Source organism: Terrapene carolina, unplaced genomic scaffold (genome assembly GCF_002925995.2).
Source record: "Terrapene carolina triunguis isolate 2854851 unplaced genomic scaffold, T_m_triunguis-2.0 Scaffold49, whole genome shotgun sequence".
Lineage (NCBI taxonomy): Eukaryota > Metazoa > Chordata > Testudines > Emydidae > Terrapene > Terrapene triunguis.
The window spans coordinates 4,299,108-4,315,125 of NW_020664400.1; the positions used below are offsets into that span (position 1 = coordinate 4,299,108).

Genomic DNA, 16,018 nt, shown 5'->3' on the forward strand with positions numbered 1-16,018 from the left:
AAGGCAGAAGTGTGATTTTTCTAGCACTTTTATAGGTACCACAGCAGGAAAAATCTACAATGAGAGGAAAAGGGTGTATTGCCATCTCTGCCACTAGCTAGGGTGACCAGATGTCCCATTTTTGGGGACTTTTTCTTATATAGGCACTTATACTCCCCACCCCGTCCCGTTTTTTCACAGTTGCTATCTGGTAACCCTACCACTAGCTCTTCTTCTACCTGCCTCTGTGGGTGTCAGGCCCAGGCAGGGATCCTGACCCTGGAGGCCTCCTCCCTGATCCTGGTCTTGACTTGCTAGGAAAGCAGTCTGGATGTGCCTGCTGAAGAAAGCCAGGCAGGAGGAACCATCTAGCCGGACTGATGTCTGCTGGTGGAGTCTCTCAGGAGACAGACTAGAGACTTGTAGGAGAAGACGGCTCATCTGCAAAGCACCCAGGACCACGAGGACTTCAGTGACAGGATGCATACAGAGACATCTGGGCTTGAGGAAGCGAGCCAGTGAGAGAGGACTGCAGCAGCAGGAGGGGAGGGAGAAGAACCCCCAGCTGCTCAGGAGGGGACTGGCTGCTGGCCACCTGGGGCAGTGGTGTTTGGAGATGCTCTTCTGTGGGGATGGAAGCATGCTGGCCTGGCCTGACCTGGAGATGTGCTGCCTGCCTAGAACCCAAATCGGACATAGCTCAGTGGTTTGAGCATTGGCCTGCTAAACCCAGGGTTATGAGTTCAATCCTTGAGGGGGCCATTTAGGGATGTGGGCCAAAAAAATTGGATGATTTAGTTGGGGTTGGTCCTGCTTTGAGCAGGGGGTTGGACTAGATGACCTTCTGAGGTCCCTTCCAACCCTGATATTCTATGAGTCTATGACACATTAGCAAAAGCTGGCTGATTTTTCAGCCACTCTGGCCACTGCTCGCCCCCCCGGGGCCTGGCTCCATAGCTCAGGGGGTTGAAGGTCACCCACGGGGCACCCCGGCGCAGGCAGCTCCTTGGCCAGCCCACGAGCTGCCGCGCAGGACCCCTGCGTCTCCAAGGCGCCCGCGCTGGCTCACAAGGCGGGGCGGCGCCCTCTAGCCTGCTAGGCGGGGGAGGGGCTGGCGCGTGCGCCACAGACAGACGGCGCCGCGCACCAATGGGCGGCCAGGGCCGGCCGGCGGGAGGCCAATGGGGCGGACGGGCAGGCCCACGTGGGAGGGGTGGGCGGCGCGCGCCAGCGGTTAACCTCTCGGTAGGCGGCGGGGCTGGGGCCGGGTCTGAGGCGGTGGGTGCGGGGGCGGGTTCCTGCCCGGGCGGGGCTTGGCGGCTGCGGGGCGCCTTGGTAACGGCGGCCGGACGTGGCCCGCCGGCTCGAGGGGCCCGCGCGGAGCCGGGGAGGCCGCGTGGTAACGGGCTCTGCGCTGCTCTCTCGCGCTAGGACGCCGCGCGGCTCGGCCGGGATGTTCCACCCGCTGCAGTGGAGGCCGCCCGCCAGCATCTATTCCTACTGCGCCCGCTCGGCCCCCTGGGAGGGCCGGCCGGGGCCCGCGCCGGCCCTGCGGAGCCGCTACCAGTGGCTGCTGGGCTGGTTCCAGAAGGAGCCCGGGAAATGCCCCGGCCCGAAGAGCCTCCTGTCGCTCCTGGCCAGTCAGTGCAGCTACGTGACCGGCCAGCGGGTGCGGCGGGCCCAGCAGATCGGGCAGCTCTACGGGAACATCTACTCGGAGCGGGCGCGCTGGAGCCTCTTCAGCGGCCTGTGGCGCAGGTTCCAGTCCCGGCACGCCAGCGCCTGTAAGCTGATGGCCGCCTTCACCGGGGTCTTCCTGTGGGAAGAGGAGCGGATCCAAGAGGAGGAGTTGCGAAGGTGGGTCTTTCTGGGGGTCCCCTCGGGGCACTAGCAGCCCCTGGTCCCGGGGGTGGGGTTACAGCGATCGGGAAGAGGAACCTGTGATTTCATGTTCCTTAAAATAAGTATCAACAGGAACCCTGCATTAATGCACCTTAATGTAGTGTTCCCCCCGTGCAGAGGCGTTTCAGGGGCTCCATCAACTGACCTAGAGATTTGCCAAGTTTTACAACAGGCCACATTAAAAGTGCTCGCGAAGTCCGTACAAACTAAAATGTCAGACAATGACTTGTTTATTCTGCTCTATATACTATACACTGAAATGTGGTTACAATAGTTATATTCCAGTTGGTTTATTTTATAATTATGATAAAAATGAGGAAGTAAATTTTTGGTACTAGTGTGCTGTGACACTTTTTTGTATTTTTATGTCTGATTTTGTAAGCAAGTAGGTTTTAAGTGAGGTGAAACTTGGGGGTACACAAGACAAATCAGACTCCTGAAAGGGGGACAGTTGTCTGGAAAGGTTAAGAGCCACTGTCTTAATGCACTAGAAAATCAAGGCCATAATTCTGTGATGGATGGGTGAGATGGCTGGCTAGGGCCTTTCCATCTCTAGCCTCTGATCCAAAATATATCCATTATTTAATAACAAGAGTAGTGGCAGTTCATATTTTAAATATCTGATTAATGATTTTGTGATTGGTTGGGCCTCAGAAACACAGATGAGAGGTGATATGTCATACTTTAGCTTGAAACTGCCTGTAGGATGAAGGATTTGAGGGAGGTACAGAGATTGTAGGCTATTCCTGTCTTGGTGCCGTCTTATCTAGATGTTTAAACTTGTTTGCATCTTTTCTTAGAGGTTAAACACATTATATTATGCAATCTATTAAATCACAGAAACTCTTAGAAGTGAAATAACCCTTGCATTTGCACCCATCTTTGCTACTTTATCTATTATAGGTTAAACAAAACCCTTCATGGCTTTGTATATATTTGAAATACCGAGAATGTTGTCTGTTTTTTCCTATTTCTTTTTGACGGGCTCAAGTGTGTATCATGAGTTCTCTTAGGACCCAATGTTGTAAACAGGTAGGCAGGTGGGGCCTGATCCAATGCCCAGTGAAGTAATAAGAATGTTTCCATTGACTTAGATGGGTGTTGGATCAGGCTTACCATCAAGGCTACTCATGGGACCGTACAGTAGCTATTAACATGCTTAAATATTTATGGGATTTGGCTTTTTAAAATTAATTGAAGGGCTGAGGCTGAATCTAACAGACAGATCCATTTTCATATTTATTAACAGATCCATTCTTTTGTATCAGAAAGCTCATGAAACTTTGTGTGTGTGTTTAAAAAAAATACGCAACTATAAATTAGCTTATGGAAGTCCCTAAAGCTGTATTGGTGAGACCAGCTACCACTCATTTTCTTCAGCTTTGTGGTATTAATCACACATTATGGTTGATGCTTTTCTACTCTGTCTTCCTCTTCTGTCTTGTCAGTTGAATTCTGTTATCACTTTTTTTTTTTTTTTTTTACATTTAGATGCATAACCTGTTGGCTCATTAAAACTCTGTGATAGTCAGCTTTTCTACTTCTACTTCATATCTATTTTCCTTATTTTAATATCTTAATATTTAGTTTAATGTTGATTGTTGAAGGGGCTTTTCCCTTCCTTAGTTTTAAAAACGTGGTTTTTTAACTACTATCAGGTGTGGTAGCAGGAAATAAACTGCTCCAGTAAACTCCAGAAAGTTCCACCACATTTCTAAGTAGTTATGTTTTTTCCTTCTCTGTAGAACTGACTTGATGAGTAAGTTTTTTCTAGTACCAAAATTTCCCACCAGAGTGGATAAAAATCCATTATTTTGTTAAATAAAAAAATCTGTTTTTATTTTTTTTAAATTTTGTTTAAATTGTTTTCTTTTTAAAAATAAACCGGTTGAAAATAACATATTTTGTATTCAGATAAGGCCTAAATTTACTATAATTTCTTAACATTTAAATAAAAAATAAATATGCTGAGTCCATGAGCCTCTATCAAAAACTTTGAGTTAAAGGCGGCTTTTCTATATAAGGACAGATGTGTTTTCCCCCTGATTCTAACTTTTAAGGTCACGCTGTATAAATGTGGCACAGTAGGTCAGCCTAAGTAATTTAGGAGACTTCCATTTTCGAGAGACTTGGGCTCCAGTGACTTTCACGTAAGCATATTTGAAAAATTTCCCAGGCTAATCTAAAATAATCAGTTTAATTCACTAACTACAGTTTATCCCTGTGTTTAATAAATGATTTTTTGTCGATGTGAAACATGTTTTGGATACATAAATGTTTTGATAAGAGAAGTTTAAAGTTATTTTATTTAATACAAATAAATTTTATATGCTGTTGTTGGCATATAGGTTTTGTTTTTTTAATCCAGGGGATCTTGAGAAGTTTGATTCCACAAGTTTGATACTGTTAGCCAGTACATCAAGTTTTTAATGTGACTAGCTTGGTATAATAATGCTTAATGTCTGGTTAAGCCAAGCCTCCCTATTACCATGGCTCCCTTTGTAAAGTAGATTGCTTAAACCTTGAGTTTCTTATTTCCCCAAATGAATTGGTTTATCATGGATTGCCATTGACCCAAGAGGCTTCCTAGAACTAAAATGGGGAGTGTTTGGAAAAAGAAATTAATTCGGAGTCATATCTCCTTTTTAACTCTCTAGAGTGAGTTGAATATGTTGTTCAACGCTATTTGCGTTTGTTTAAAAAAAAATCTGCATTTCTCTCTATCATGGTTCAGTTGCTTGAGGTCTGTGATGTCATCGTTTTACTAGTTGTTGTAGATGAGGTAGACAAGACCTGAATTTTTAAGTGTAGAAAGAAATTGAAGTTTTTTTCACATCGTAAAGAAGTGCCAAAACAACGGAGTAGTGGGCAGGGCAAAAACCCTTTTTTGGGGTTCCTTTGCAGGCCACCTTTAAAGCCAGTTTCTAGTACTGTAAAAATTACTAATGGCTCTGCCCTTTCTTGTTGTGGGGGAGTAATTCTTCAATAAAATCAGCTGCATACAGACTTCCTTGCACAGGGTTTGTTTCACTTAATTTTAACTGGGAATTGTAGGAGCTTTAAAAAGCAGATTAAAAAACTAGCTTATTTAACTGTATGGTATCTACTTCTGAAATGCTGTTCAACCACCAGCACGCACAGAGCTGGGATTTTTTCATCTGAGACCTCAAAGCACTTGACAATGGTGTGAATGTGTCATTCCCATTTTACAGATAAATTGAGGTCAAATAGGAAGGCTGACAAAATCAGGAGAGGAACCTGGGAATCAGGGTGCATTGACTTAAATCAAATGTGATTTATAATCATGGTTCAGCAAGAAGAGAACCTGGATTTAAATAATCAATTTTAATCTTCTTTTGCATTTGTAAATCTTAATTCTTTTCCTAAAGAAAGATTAATTCCCATTCATTGGTAACCATTAAAACCTGTTGTTTTTGCAACATAGTATAGTCTTCTGTAACTGGTTTATTAAACCAAGGAATATTATCTGTAGTAAATGAAATGAAGGAATTGTTTCTGGTCACCATGTCCTTCAAGATTTCAGAACTTGTACTTCTCATCCTCATGTCACATTTTTATTCATGCACTGGAAGAGGAGAACAAGCTTTCTTGCTTTTTCAACTCTATTCAAAGTTGAGAAACTGATTTCAACTATTAATTGACCTGAACTACTTGAATAAACTGAAATGAAGCAAACATTCACTTTGCATGTGCAGAAGAGTCTACTGCTGACAAAAGCTGGGTTAGCACGTCAAACTCTGGTTCCAAGTGCTTAGCCAGTGACTTGCACCAGCTCAGTAGTTTGACTTTCTTTAAAACTTCAGCAGCAAACATGTGCCATTCGAATATTTTTATTTAAATGATTATAATAAATTCAGACCTTAATATAAACAAATTTCAAATTAAATTTGATGTTATAAAAAAGAAAACTGCATTGGATTTAAATAAAAATCTGATTTAAATTAAAAAACAAAGCACTTTTTATTTGGCTCCCAGCAGCCCTCTTCTAGTTCTGTGCTGAGATTGCACTTTTACTAGCTGGTCCTACATGTACCCTTCCAAATGCTACAATTTTAACTCTCAGCCCTCTGTCAGTTGAATACTGTTATGTGAATGTGCTCCTCTGCATAATCCTGTTTTACTGTCACGTTTCTCATGAAGTTATAGAGCAGCTTAAATAAAGATCTATTCATTAGTAACTGATCTAAAACATTTAAATGCGTGTCTGACGTTATAGTATCAAATCTAAATAAAGATCTCGGACAATGTAGTTGCATTTTAAGACTGTTATCCTTTGGCAACTTCTGAAAAGGGTCAATTTAAGGGTCTCAATATGCAGTGATTATCATTTTAGGAAGAAATGTAAAGAACATAGGGGTTTATTCTGTGTACAGTACAGCACTAAGCTATATATAAAATTATTTTTAAATGAGCAAGCAATCCAAAATTACTACAAATTCTATAGGCAGAGGCAGATTAGAGATTTGTGGGGCCCTGGGCCAGAGCAAGTGGGGACCCCTCCCCACCCTTTCTGCCTGCAGACCCTCCCTCTGTGTGCCTCTTGCAGGTGCTCTGTGGACCGTCACTTGGGAACTGGTGGGCTAGAGTGGCAGGCTTCGTCCTGAGTGTCCTTGGTTCTAGAACTCCGCCTTTAATACTAACTTAGTACTGAATGTGAGGCCTTTTATAGAGAATAAATGACTGGCTGGAAAAGAGCCTGAGTTGAGGTGTTATATAAAAAAACTTAAGTAGATCTGTACTGAATATTCATTAGAAATCATGTTTCTCCTCCCTTCTACTCCCCTTCCCCCCCATGTTGTCCCTCTACAGTAGCATCTGATTATCTTCTTGCATACTTTTTCTAAATAGACTGTTTGGGAATAGTGACAGACCTTAGCCACAGCTGAGGATGTAATGGAGGGAGATGAACATGACGTACAGATGATCTGATCTATATTCAGAGTGAAAGATGGTGAGAGTGACGTCATCTGCTACATACAGGGAATCCTCAGACTTACGACACAATTCGTTCCTCAGAATTGTGTTAAGTTGAAACTCCTTTTCTCATAGGAATCAATGGTATGAAGGGGCTGAACCAAGGCTTGATACACTATTTTCACCACGATAGCCCAGATTTTTGTACTAAATGAATTATAGATGACTAATGTTGGAACATCAATGTATTTACTGTACACTGTATTTTGTAAACAGCATTCAAATAAACATATAAACTCACATACGTGCTCAGAATTCCAGCAACACAGGCTAAGAAAGCCTCAGCCAATCACTGTTCAAGCTTTCTGATTGGCTCCCGGTCCTGGGCTCAGCCAATCAAAAACAAGTGTCAATAAGCTACCCTGCTGTCTCGAAGCCAATCAGAAGCGACCCCTTCCATCTCAATACCAGTATAACTCAACCAGGAAGTGATTTCAAGCAAACTATGCAAATCGAGCGTCAAATCAAGTGTCGTAAGGGCAAAATGGGCAGTAAAATTGAAAAGCATCTGATATAAGTTGGGCATTGTAAGTCCGTAGACTCCCTATACTTGGGAGCTTCCACTGCTGAGTCTTCAGATACTTGAAGCATCAAGTCTTGAAACCTGACTAGCCCCAAGTTAGCTGCCCATCAGGTCATGTGGGATGTGCTGTAGGAAATACTATATGCTGGAGATGAGTGCTTCACTGATGGTACTATCTATGGAGTGATAGATGAAAAGTGTCTGCAAAAATTGTCCAGGGAATTTGTCGTCGTGTCTCCCCCTCCTCCCCCCACCACCAGGGGACCAGAAATTCCCAACCAAGCAATGCAGAACTCCTGGAATTTTTGTTTGGAAGCTCGTAAGATTTACATGTCTGCTGTACTCGTGGGTTTATTTTTAGGTTGTAAATGCTGCAACAGGGACTGGCTCATTCTGCGTCCTGTTTGCTGGGCACCTTAGCAATGCAGCCAGAGCATTTATTTGCCAACCAGAAGTTACTTTAGCACAGGTTCGGTATAGGGGAATGTAGGCAGCTGCCTCACGTTGGTAATTTGTGCACTTTGATTGACCTTTGCAGGTTGCTACAAGGCAAACAGTGATCTGGGGAGGGAGGGGCCTGGTTTGAGAACCTTCTAAACTGATTCTGCCAAGTTGCTTTTGTGGACTCTTTATCTGTTCCAGGTGCCTGCTGAAGTCTGGTGCCAAGGTCAGAAGTGACTTACATGATTATAGAAATACAAACTGCAGCCAGGCTTTTCCCCTCCCTCCAAAATAAAAAACAAATGAAAAGGGAATTTTTAAGGCAACTTAGTCTCCCTGCTGTCCTGGCTAAACTTTGTTCTGGGTAACTGCATCCTGCCTATCTACAACTCTCCCTTCAATTGAATAAGATTCATCGATTCCAAGCCAGGAGGGATCATTATGATCATCTAGTCTGACCTCCTGTATAACACAGGCCAGAGAGCTTCCCTGAATTAATTTCTAGAGCAGAACTCTTAGAAAAACATCCTGTCTTGATTTTAAAATTGTCAGAGATTGAAAATCTACTGCGACTCTTGGTGAATTGTTCCACTGGTTAATTACCTTCACTATTTAAAATGTACACCTTATTTCTAGTCTGTATTTGTCTAGCTTCAAATTCCAGCCATTGGAGTATCGTGTTATACCTTTCTCTGTTAGACTGAAGAGCCCATTATCAAATATTCATTCCTCATGTAGATACTTAAACTAATGACATCACCCCTTAACCTTCTCTTTGTTAAGCTAAACATACTGAGCTCTTCAAGACTATCACTTGTAAGGCAGGTTTTCTAATCCTTTCGTCATTCTTGTGGCTCTTCTCTCCAATTTGTCAACATCCTTCTTGAACTGTGGACACCAGAACTGGACACAGTATTCCAGCAGCAGTCATACCAGTGCCAAATGCAGAAGTGGAATAATCTGTCTACTCCTACTCAAGAGTCCCCTGTTTGTTGATTGCATTAGCTCTTCTGGCCACCACATAAGATTGGAAGCTCACGTTCAACTGATTATCCACCATGACCCCCAAATATTTTGCTAGTCGTTGCTTCCCAGGATAGTCCCCCGTCCTGTAAGTGTGGCCTACATTTTTTTGTTCCTAGATGTTCCATTGACATTTAGCCATATTAAAATGTGTATGGTTTGCTTGCACCCAGTTTACCAAGCAACGCTGAAACCGTGAGCTGTCGTCTTCATTACTTACCTCTCCCCTACGTTTTGTCATCTGCCAATTTTATCACTGATAATTTTGTTTTCTTCTAGGTCATTGATAAAAATTTAGTTAAACCATGCAGGAACTGATCCCTGCAGGACTCTACTGGAAATATATCCTTTTGAAGACAATTCCCCATTTAGATACATTTTGAGACTTATCAGTTAGGCAGTTTTTAATCCATTTAATTTGTGTCAAGTTAATTTTATATCATTCAAGCTTTTTAATCAAAGTGTCATGGAGTACCAAGTCAAACACCTTACAGAAGGTCCATAAACACTAACCTTTTTCAGCCAAACTTGTAATCTCATCAAAAGATATCAAGTTAGTTTGTGATCTATTTTATATAAACTCATGTTGATTGGCATTAATTATGTTTCCTGTCTTTAATGCTTTATTAATCGTGGGTTGACGCCTTTGTCAAAACTGATATGTAGTGTCTGCTCTGCTTAGGTACTTGTATCGCACCAATCATCTGGGGAATCTGAGCATCTTCCAGAGGTACATAAATTCATGTGTCTGGCCTCTGTCGCACATGGTGCCTTTTCCATTCCTCTCCTCTCCCCAAGGGGAAAATTGAGTGTTGCACAATGCTTTTATTAGTCAAAGCAGGCAGTGTGTGCCTTGCTTTTACAATGGGAAGTGAGGCTTGCAATAGTTGTTAAATCAAGTGGCAGTGAGTTCCATAGTCTTGCACTGGTCTTTGAGATTGTGCAGGAGACTACCTCTCTCCTTGTAATGTGCAGGGCTACTGTGCCATGGGAGGGAGAGGATGACCATGGTCATGATCTGATTGTGACTATCCCATTCCCAAACTATTACGGCCTTTGAAGATAAGGACCAAGATCCTGAACCAGTGTATAGTGTACAGGACAGGTTTGATGTCACTATGTGATGTTAAACCCCAGAGCTGGCTGCCAGTTGATGTTGGAGTGAGGAATGGCGTGGAGCTGCGCCACAGCAGGTAGGGTAGCTGCCTTAGCAGCAGACCCGCTACACTGCTGGAGATGGCAATCGACTGGGGGAGTCCCCAGGATCGACCAGTTGCTCGTGATCAATGGGTTGGTGACCACTGCCTTAGAAGAAGGTGCAAGGAACCCTAGGCCTTGTTTTCATTAGGGCTTTTTGCAAACATTTCACCCTGGTGTAGTAGCACTAGTAGCAGCAGTGCAAGTGTTGGCATTGATAGGGCCCACGTCACCTCAGGTTTAGAGCCGCTCTGAGCATAGTTAAGGGGTGAAAATGGTTCACTTGCAGGAAGTGACTGGATTAGTCAGACAGCTCGTGAGCTACTGGCATGGCAGACGCAGCTGAAATGACTCCTAGTGTGTACTTGAAGGAAATGGCAAGGTTGGCTGCACAGTACAGTGAATGGACCTTTGGAAGTGTTATTGTACAACTGCAGTAGTATGAATGTACCAAAATTAAACACTTAGTGCAACTTTAGCAGATAAGAGAGAGACAAACACTTCTGTAGTACACCTCTACCCCGATATAACACGAATCCGGATATAACGCGGTAAAGCAGTGCTCCGGGGGGGCAGGGCTGCACATTCCGGTGAATCAAAGCAAGTTCGATATAACGCGGTTTCACCTATAACGCGGTAAGACTTTTTTTGGCTCCTGAGGACAGCGTTATATCGGGGTAGAGGTGTATTTGGCTACCATAGACACTGCCATCAGGGAAGCACCATCCCCCTACTGCTGGCTCTAATAAGACAACTTGCAGGGGCCAGCCTGGGCAGCTTTCTGGTGGCTTTCTGCATAATGAATACATGAGGAGACTTAGGGCAAGTCTACACTGCAAAATTAAGTCAACCTAAGTACGTTGACATACAGCCACTGCAGTAATTAAAATCACTCTTGCATGTCTACATTACGCTTTTTGTGTCAGCAGTGCACATCCTCACTAGCAGCGCTTGCATCGATGCAAAGAGCAGTGCATTTTGGGTAGCTATCCCACTGTGTAACTTGCCACCACCTAGTGCAGGGTGTTTTGGGAAGGGTTTCCAATGCCTTATGGAGGCAAACGAGTCATGCAGGGTTGATTGAAACCATGTTCCCAATGTCCCTTGAGGCAATTTTCTCCCTCTCATAATTTTATCTGCATCCTATAATGTTCTGTGCTTCTTTTCAATAGCCCCATATGTCCGCCATATCTGTGAGAAGCATGAATCTGACACAGCTTTGCACTATTGTGATGAGTGTTCCAAGCACAGTTTGTCCGACCCTCAGTATTTGCAGAGCTGCCAGAGAAGTCATGGGGAACAAGACGATTCCTTGAAGGTCAGATTGCTGTGGGACATAAAAAGATACAATTCAAGGTTATTGTTAACATTCACGGAGCAGCCACAGATGGTGGAGCGTCAGTTCTGGGCCTGAGAAACAAGCACTCATTGACTGGGATTGCATCATTGTGCAGGTATGGGGTGACGAACAGTGGCTGCAGAACTTCTGAATGCACAAGGCCACATTCCTGGAAGTGTGTGTGGAGCTTGCCCCAGCCCTCCAGCGTAGTGACACCAAAATGAAAGCTGCACTAACAATGGAGAAGCAAGTGACATCGCTGTGTGGAAGCTTGCAATGACAGATTGCTATCAATCGGTCAAGAATCAATTTGGTGTTGGGGAAATAGACCATGAGGGTTGCTGTGATACAAGTGTGCAAGGCCATTAATCACATTCTGCTATGAAGGACTGTGATTGTGGGCAGTGTGCAGGATATAGTGGATAGTATTACAGCAATGGGGTTCCCAAACTTGGGGCAGGAGGGGAAGGGAGGCAATAGATGGAATGCATATCCCTATTTTGGCACTGGACCACCTTGCCACAGAGTACATCAACAGAAAGGGCTACTTTTCTATGGTATCGCAAGTTTGGTGGATCACTGGGGACATTTTACCAATATCAACGCAGGCTGGTCAGGGAAGGTGCATGATGCACGATTTAAGAATACAGGCCTGTTCAGAAAGCTGCAAGCCAGGGACTTTCTTTCGAGACCAAAAGATTACCGTTGGGAATGTTGAAATGCCAATAGTGATCCTGGGAGACCCAGACTACCTCTTACTCGTGTGGCTCATCAAACTATCCACCTCGACAGCAGCAAGGAGTGTTTCAGCTACAGGCTCAGCAGGTGTAGAATGATAGTTGAATGTGCCTTTGCCGTTTGAAAGGCAGCTGGCGCGGTCTACTCACGAGACTAGACCTCATTTAAAAAAAAAAAAAAATCCCAATGGTTATAGCTGCCTGCTGTGTGCTTCATAGTATCTGTGAAGCAAAGGGGGAAACGTTCCCGTGGAGGTGGAACGTCTGTCTGCTGATTTTGAGCAGCCAGATACCAGGGCTATAAGAAGAGCTCAATGGGGAGCTATATGGCTCAGGGAGGCTTTGAAAGACCATTGTAATAGTGACCCAGAGTAGTGTGTGTGCTGTAGTGTGCTCTGCCTGGCATTTCCCCCCCCCCCCCCAGTATGAACCTTGTAATGAATGCGGGGGGGTGTGTGTGTGTTAATATAACATTGCAAATGCACCTATTGCTATTATCTGTGAATGATGTTGGCCCCAGCCAGCATATGCTGTGAATTAATAAAGATGAATTAGGTTTCCATAAACTTTTATTTCAAACCTATGCAAACAAAATATTTATAACTGAATGAAACTTCATTAATACAGGGAAAAGAACCTCTAAAGGGGAAAAGTCATTTTCATTTCACAAACACACTGACCTCTGAGAGAGAGGGTTGGCATATGTGTGGCTTTGATTATCTGTACTCTTACCCAGGGTGAAGTGTCAGGGGTAGTGCAGTGGCCGCAGATGCCACGTGGAATGGGGAGGGAGGGTTGTGTAGGGAGTTCCGGAATGCAATTCTTTATGGGCTACAGAGGGAGATGAGCATGGGTCTGTTGAATCTGAAGGTCAACAAGAGTCTCCAGCATGTCTGCTTACTGCTTGCAGTGCTAGCATCTCCTGCTGCACATCTCTCTCCTTTTCTTGTGCTTTTCTCCTCTCCACACTACCCCTGTCCGTTCTGTCCATGAGGGTGAGCCTCCAGGCCATGTGCTCGACAGCTGAAGCACCAGAGGCTTGCAGGATCTCTGGAAACGGGTCATCCCAAATCCTTTTTCTTCTCCTCCTTATCTGGCTGAGCCGTGCCGCTGGCGTGGATGGAGTCTCATGAAGAGACCCTGCAGGCCACATTTCCAGCTGCAAAAGATACAGTGCACAGATGTACTATTGTGAGTGTATTCACAAACTAAATGGAAAGTTGGCATACTGAACTCACTCCCTTTCATCCACACAAGTTACAAGCACTGACTTCTGCTTGGGATTCCTAGACCATGGCAGCAGTCCCAGCCATGGTGAGTATGGTCCGGGGGAGAGGGCGAGTTGAGACAGTAAGCCGGGGGTAGCTCATGGGCAAGAGTATATGCAGATAGGGCAACTGAACTGAATACTGACACAGTTTTCCACAGGCGGTGGTGATTTTAGCTGAAAGGGAACCGCTTCTGCACAAGTCTGGCTGCAAACTGGGCCCCGTATGCTGCTAGCCTGGGTGCTGCAATTGTGCCTGCTGAAGTAATTGCTGAGTGGCATGGGAAAGTGTCCTAACGTGGCGGAAGAAATAAAGCAGCCCTCCCCAGAAACCTTTGGCAGAGGAATGCAGATTACCTTCAGGATCTCCATGGAGGATTTGCAGGACATCCCGGTGCACATGAGCAAACTGTTCTGCAGGGCCCCCTCTGCCTAAATGTACAGGGGAATGAGAAGCAGATAACCAACACAGGCAGAGTCACGATCTCATTTTCTTCTAGCATGATTAAAGAAGAGTAAATGAACAGATGTGTCCCTGCAATGTCGAAGCAAACTGCATACTTATCAGCAGTTCCTTCCCCTGTATCAGGCTCGCCAGTGCTGGACTGCAGAGACTGGCTCTACTGCTCCAGTGTCAGAAAGAGGTCCTGGCTAATCACGCCACTGGATCCCCTGGTCGCCTGCCCCCCTACTCTTCCTCCTCCTCTCTCTCCCCTAACACCACCTTTCTGTTCACTTAGGGGGCCTGGGACTCCAGCTCCCCCGAAGTATCCAGGGTGGTTGTGGGGTCTCTGCCGAGGATGGCATGCAGCTTTTTGTAAAAGCGCCATATCTGTGGCTCCGTACCAGAGAGATTGTTAGCCTCCTTTCCCTTCTGGTATGCCTGCTGCAGCTCCTTGGCTTTCACACAGCACTGCTGCAGGTCCCTCTTGTAGCCCTTCTCCCCCATGCCCCAAGCAATCTGCTTGTAGATATCGACATTTCTGCAGCTGGATTGGAGCTGTGCCTGCATAGCCTCTTCTCACAGACCCACCACCTCCTGTGTACTCCAGGCAGGAGCGTGGAGCCAGCATGGTCAGCTGCACAGTTGCTAGGTGAGTTCTCCACGCTGAGCAAACAGGAAATAGAATTTCAAAAATGTGCAGGGCTTATATATCTAGCCACCGGGCAGCAGAGTTCAAAACGGTGACCAGAGCAGTCATGGCGGGGCATTGTGGGACACCTGGTTGCCACTAAAGTCCATGTAAATAATGCAGTGTCCTAACTCCGTCGACCTAAGTGCTACCCCTCTCAAGGAGGAGTAGTTATTAAGTCGGCGTAGCAGGTGCGTTATATCAGCGGGAGCGACATTTTAGTGTAAACGCTTACAGAGTTAGGCCAACGTAAGCTGCCTTGCAACGACCTAGCTCTGTAGTGTTTCAGTAATCAGTTTGGCTGTTAGTTACTGAACAGCCCAAGTACTTAACTCTGGAACTACATCGGTTATGTACAGGGCTATTGCTTGAAAAGTGTGGTGGTGGTATGGGACAGATTGTGATATGGGAAGCAGGGAGCCATCAAATTCTCATCTGCTATTTTAGCTTCACGTCTCTGGTCATTGTACAGGTTCATGTGTACTTTTGCAAACAAATCCATCCTCTAAAATAGGATGTGTGGAGACAAATCCAAAATATATATAAAAAATGGTCAAGTGTGGGTGTGACGGGTTGTCACCCCTGAGGTGCAATCTAGGAGCCCGTGGGAACAGCTGTGCCCCTTAACCTTCCAGCTGGGCTGGCACTCTCACACTGCTCCTCTTGTGATTCAGCCAGCCTCTCCAGGCCCTGTTATCACCCAGCACGACAGCAGGTGGCACCACACACCCAACTGAGATACCTGAGTGCTTTATCTAAGCCACTCAAGGACAGACAGACAAGACAGCAGCCATTTCCCAGCTCCCCAGCCTTGCACCCTTGCTGGAGTATAAACCCAGTATTATACCATCTTGCACTGCACAGGGATCTGTACAATGCAAGCTCATTAATATAGTTTGCTTTCCCCTCGCTGTGGGGAAGATATGCACAACATGCCTGTGTTAACCAAGCTGAGATTTTCCCAGGAACTTAATTTAAAGACACACTGGTTGTGATAAAATATAAAACAAGTTTATTAACTACAGAGAGATGAATTTTAAGTGATAGCAAACAGATCAAAGCAGGTTACCTAGCGAATAAACAAAAATGAACTGAGCCTGACATACTAGATTGATAGGATTTGAATTAGCAGTTTCTCAGCCTGACTGATACAAGCAGGCCTGCAGATTCTTAAGGCACAGACTGCAATTGCTGTGCAGCCTGGGTTCCCCTCCCCGGTCCAAGTCCTTTGTCTTTCAGAACATCTTTCAGGCGTTGAGTTATGGGGGAGTGAAGACAAATCATGATGTCACTCCCCACCTTATATAATCTCTTCATCTGGCGGGAACCCTTTGCTTCAAGCTAAGCTTCCAGCCCAGTTTGTGGAAGAATACAAGTACCAAAATGGAGCTCAGTATCATGTGGTCTGGTCACATGTCCTTGCGTGCCTTGCTCAGTCACAGCAGCCATTACTTATAGGCCGGCTGAAACATTCACAGAAAG

At 45.0% G+C, this 16,018-nt stretch overlaps 1 protein-coding gene across 1 annotated transcript in view; it reads left to right on the forward strand.

Annotated features, from left to right (window-relative positions):
• Positions 1-1,330: 1,330 nt before the first annotated feature.
• Positions 1,331-16,018, forward strand: part of LOC113407628 (stAR-related lipid transfer protein 7, mitochondrial-like) — a 36,287-nt gene continuing 21,599 nt past the window's right edge. The window contains exon 1 of the mRNA XM_026656719.2: positions 1,331-1,836. Coding sequence (XP_026512504.1) covers positions 1,433-1,836 — 404 coding nt within the window. The 5' untranslated portion in view covers positions 1,331-1,432. The remainder of the gene's footprint in view (positions 1,837-16,018) is intronic.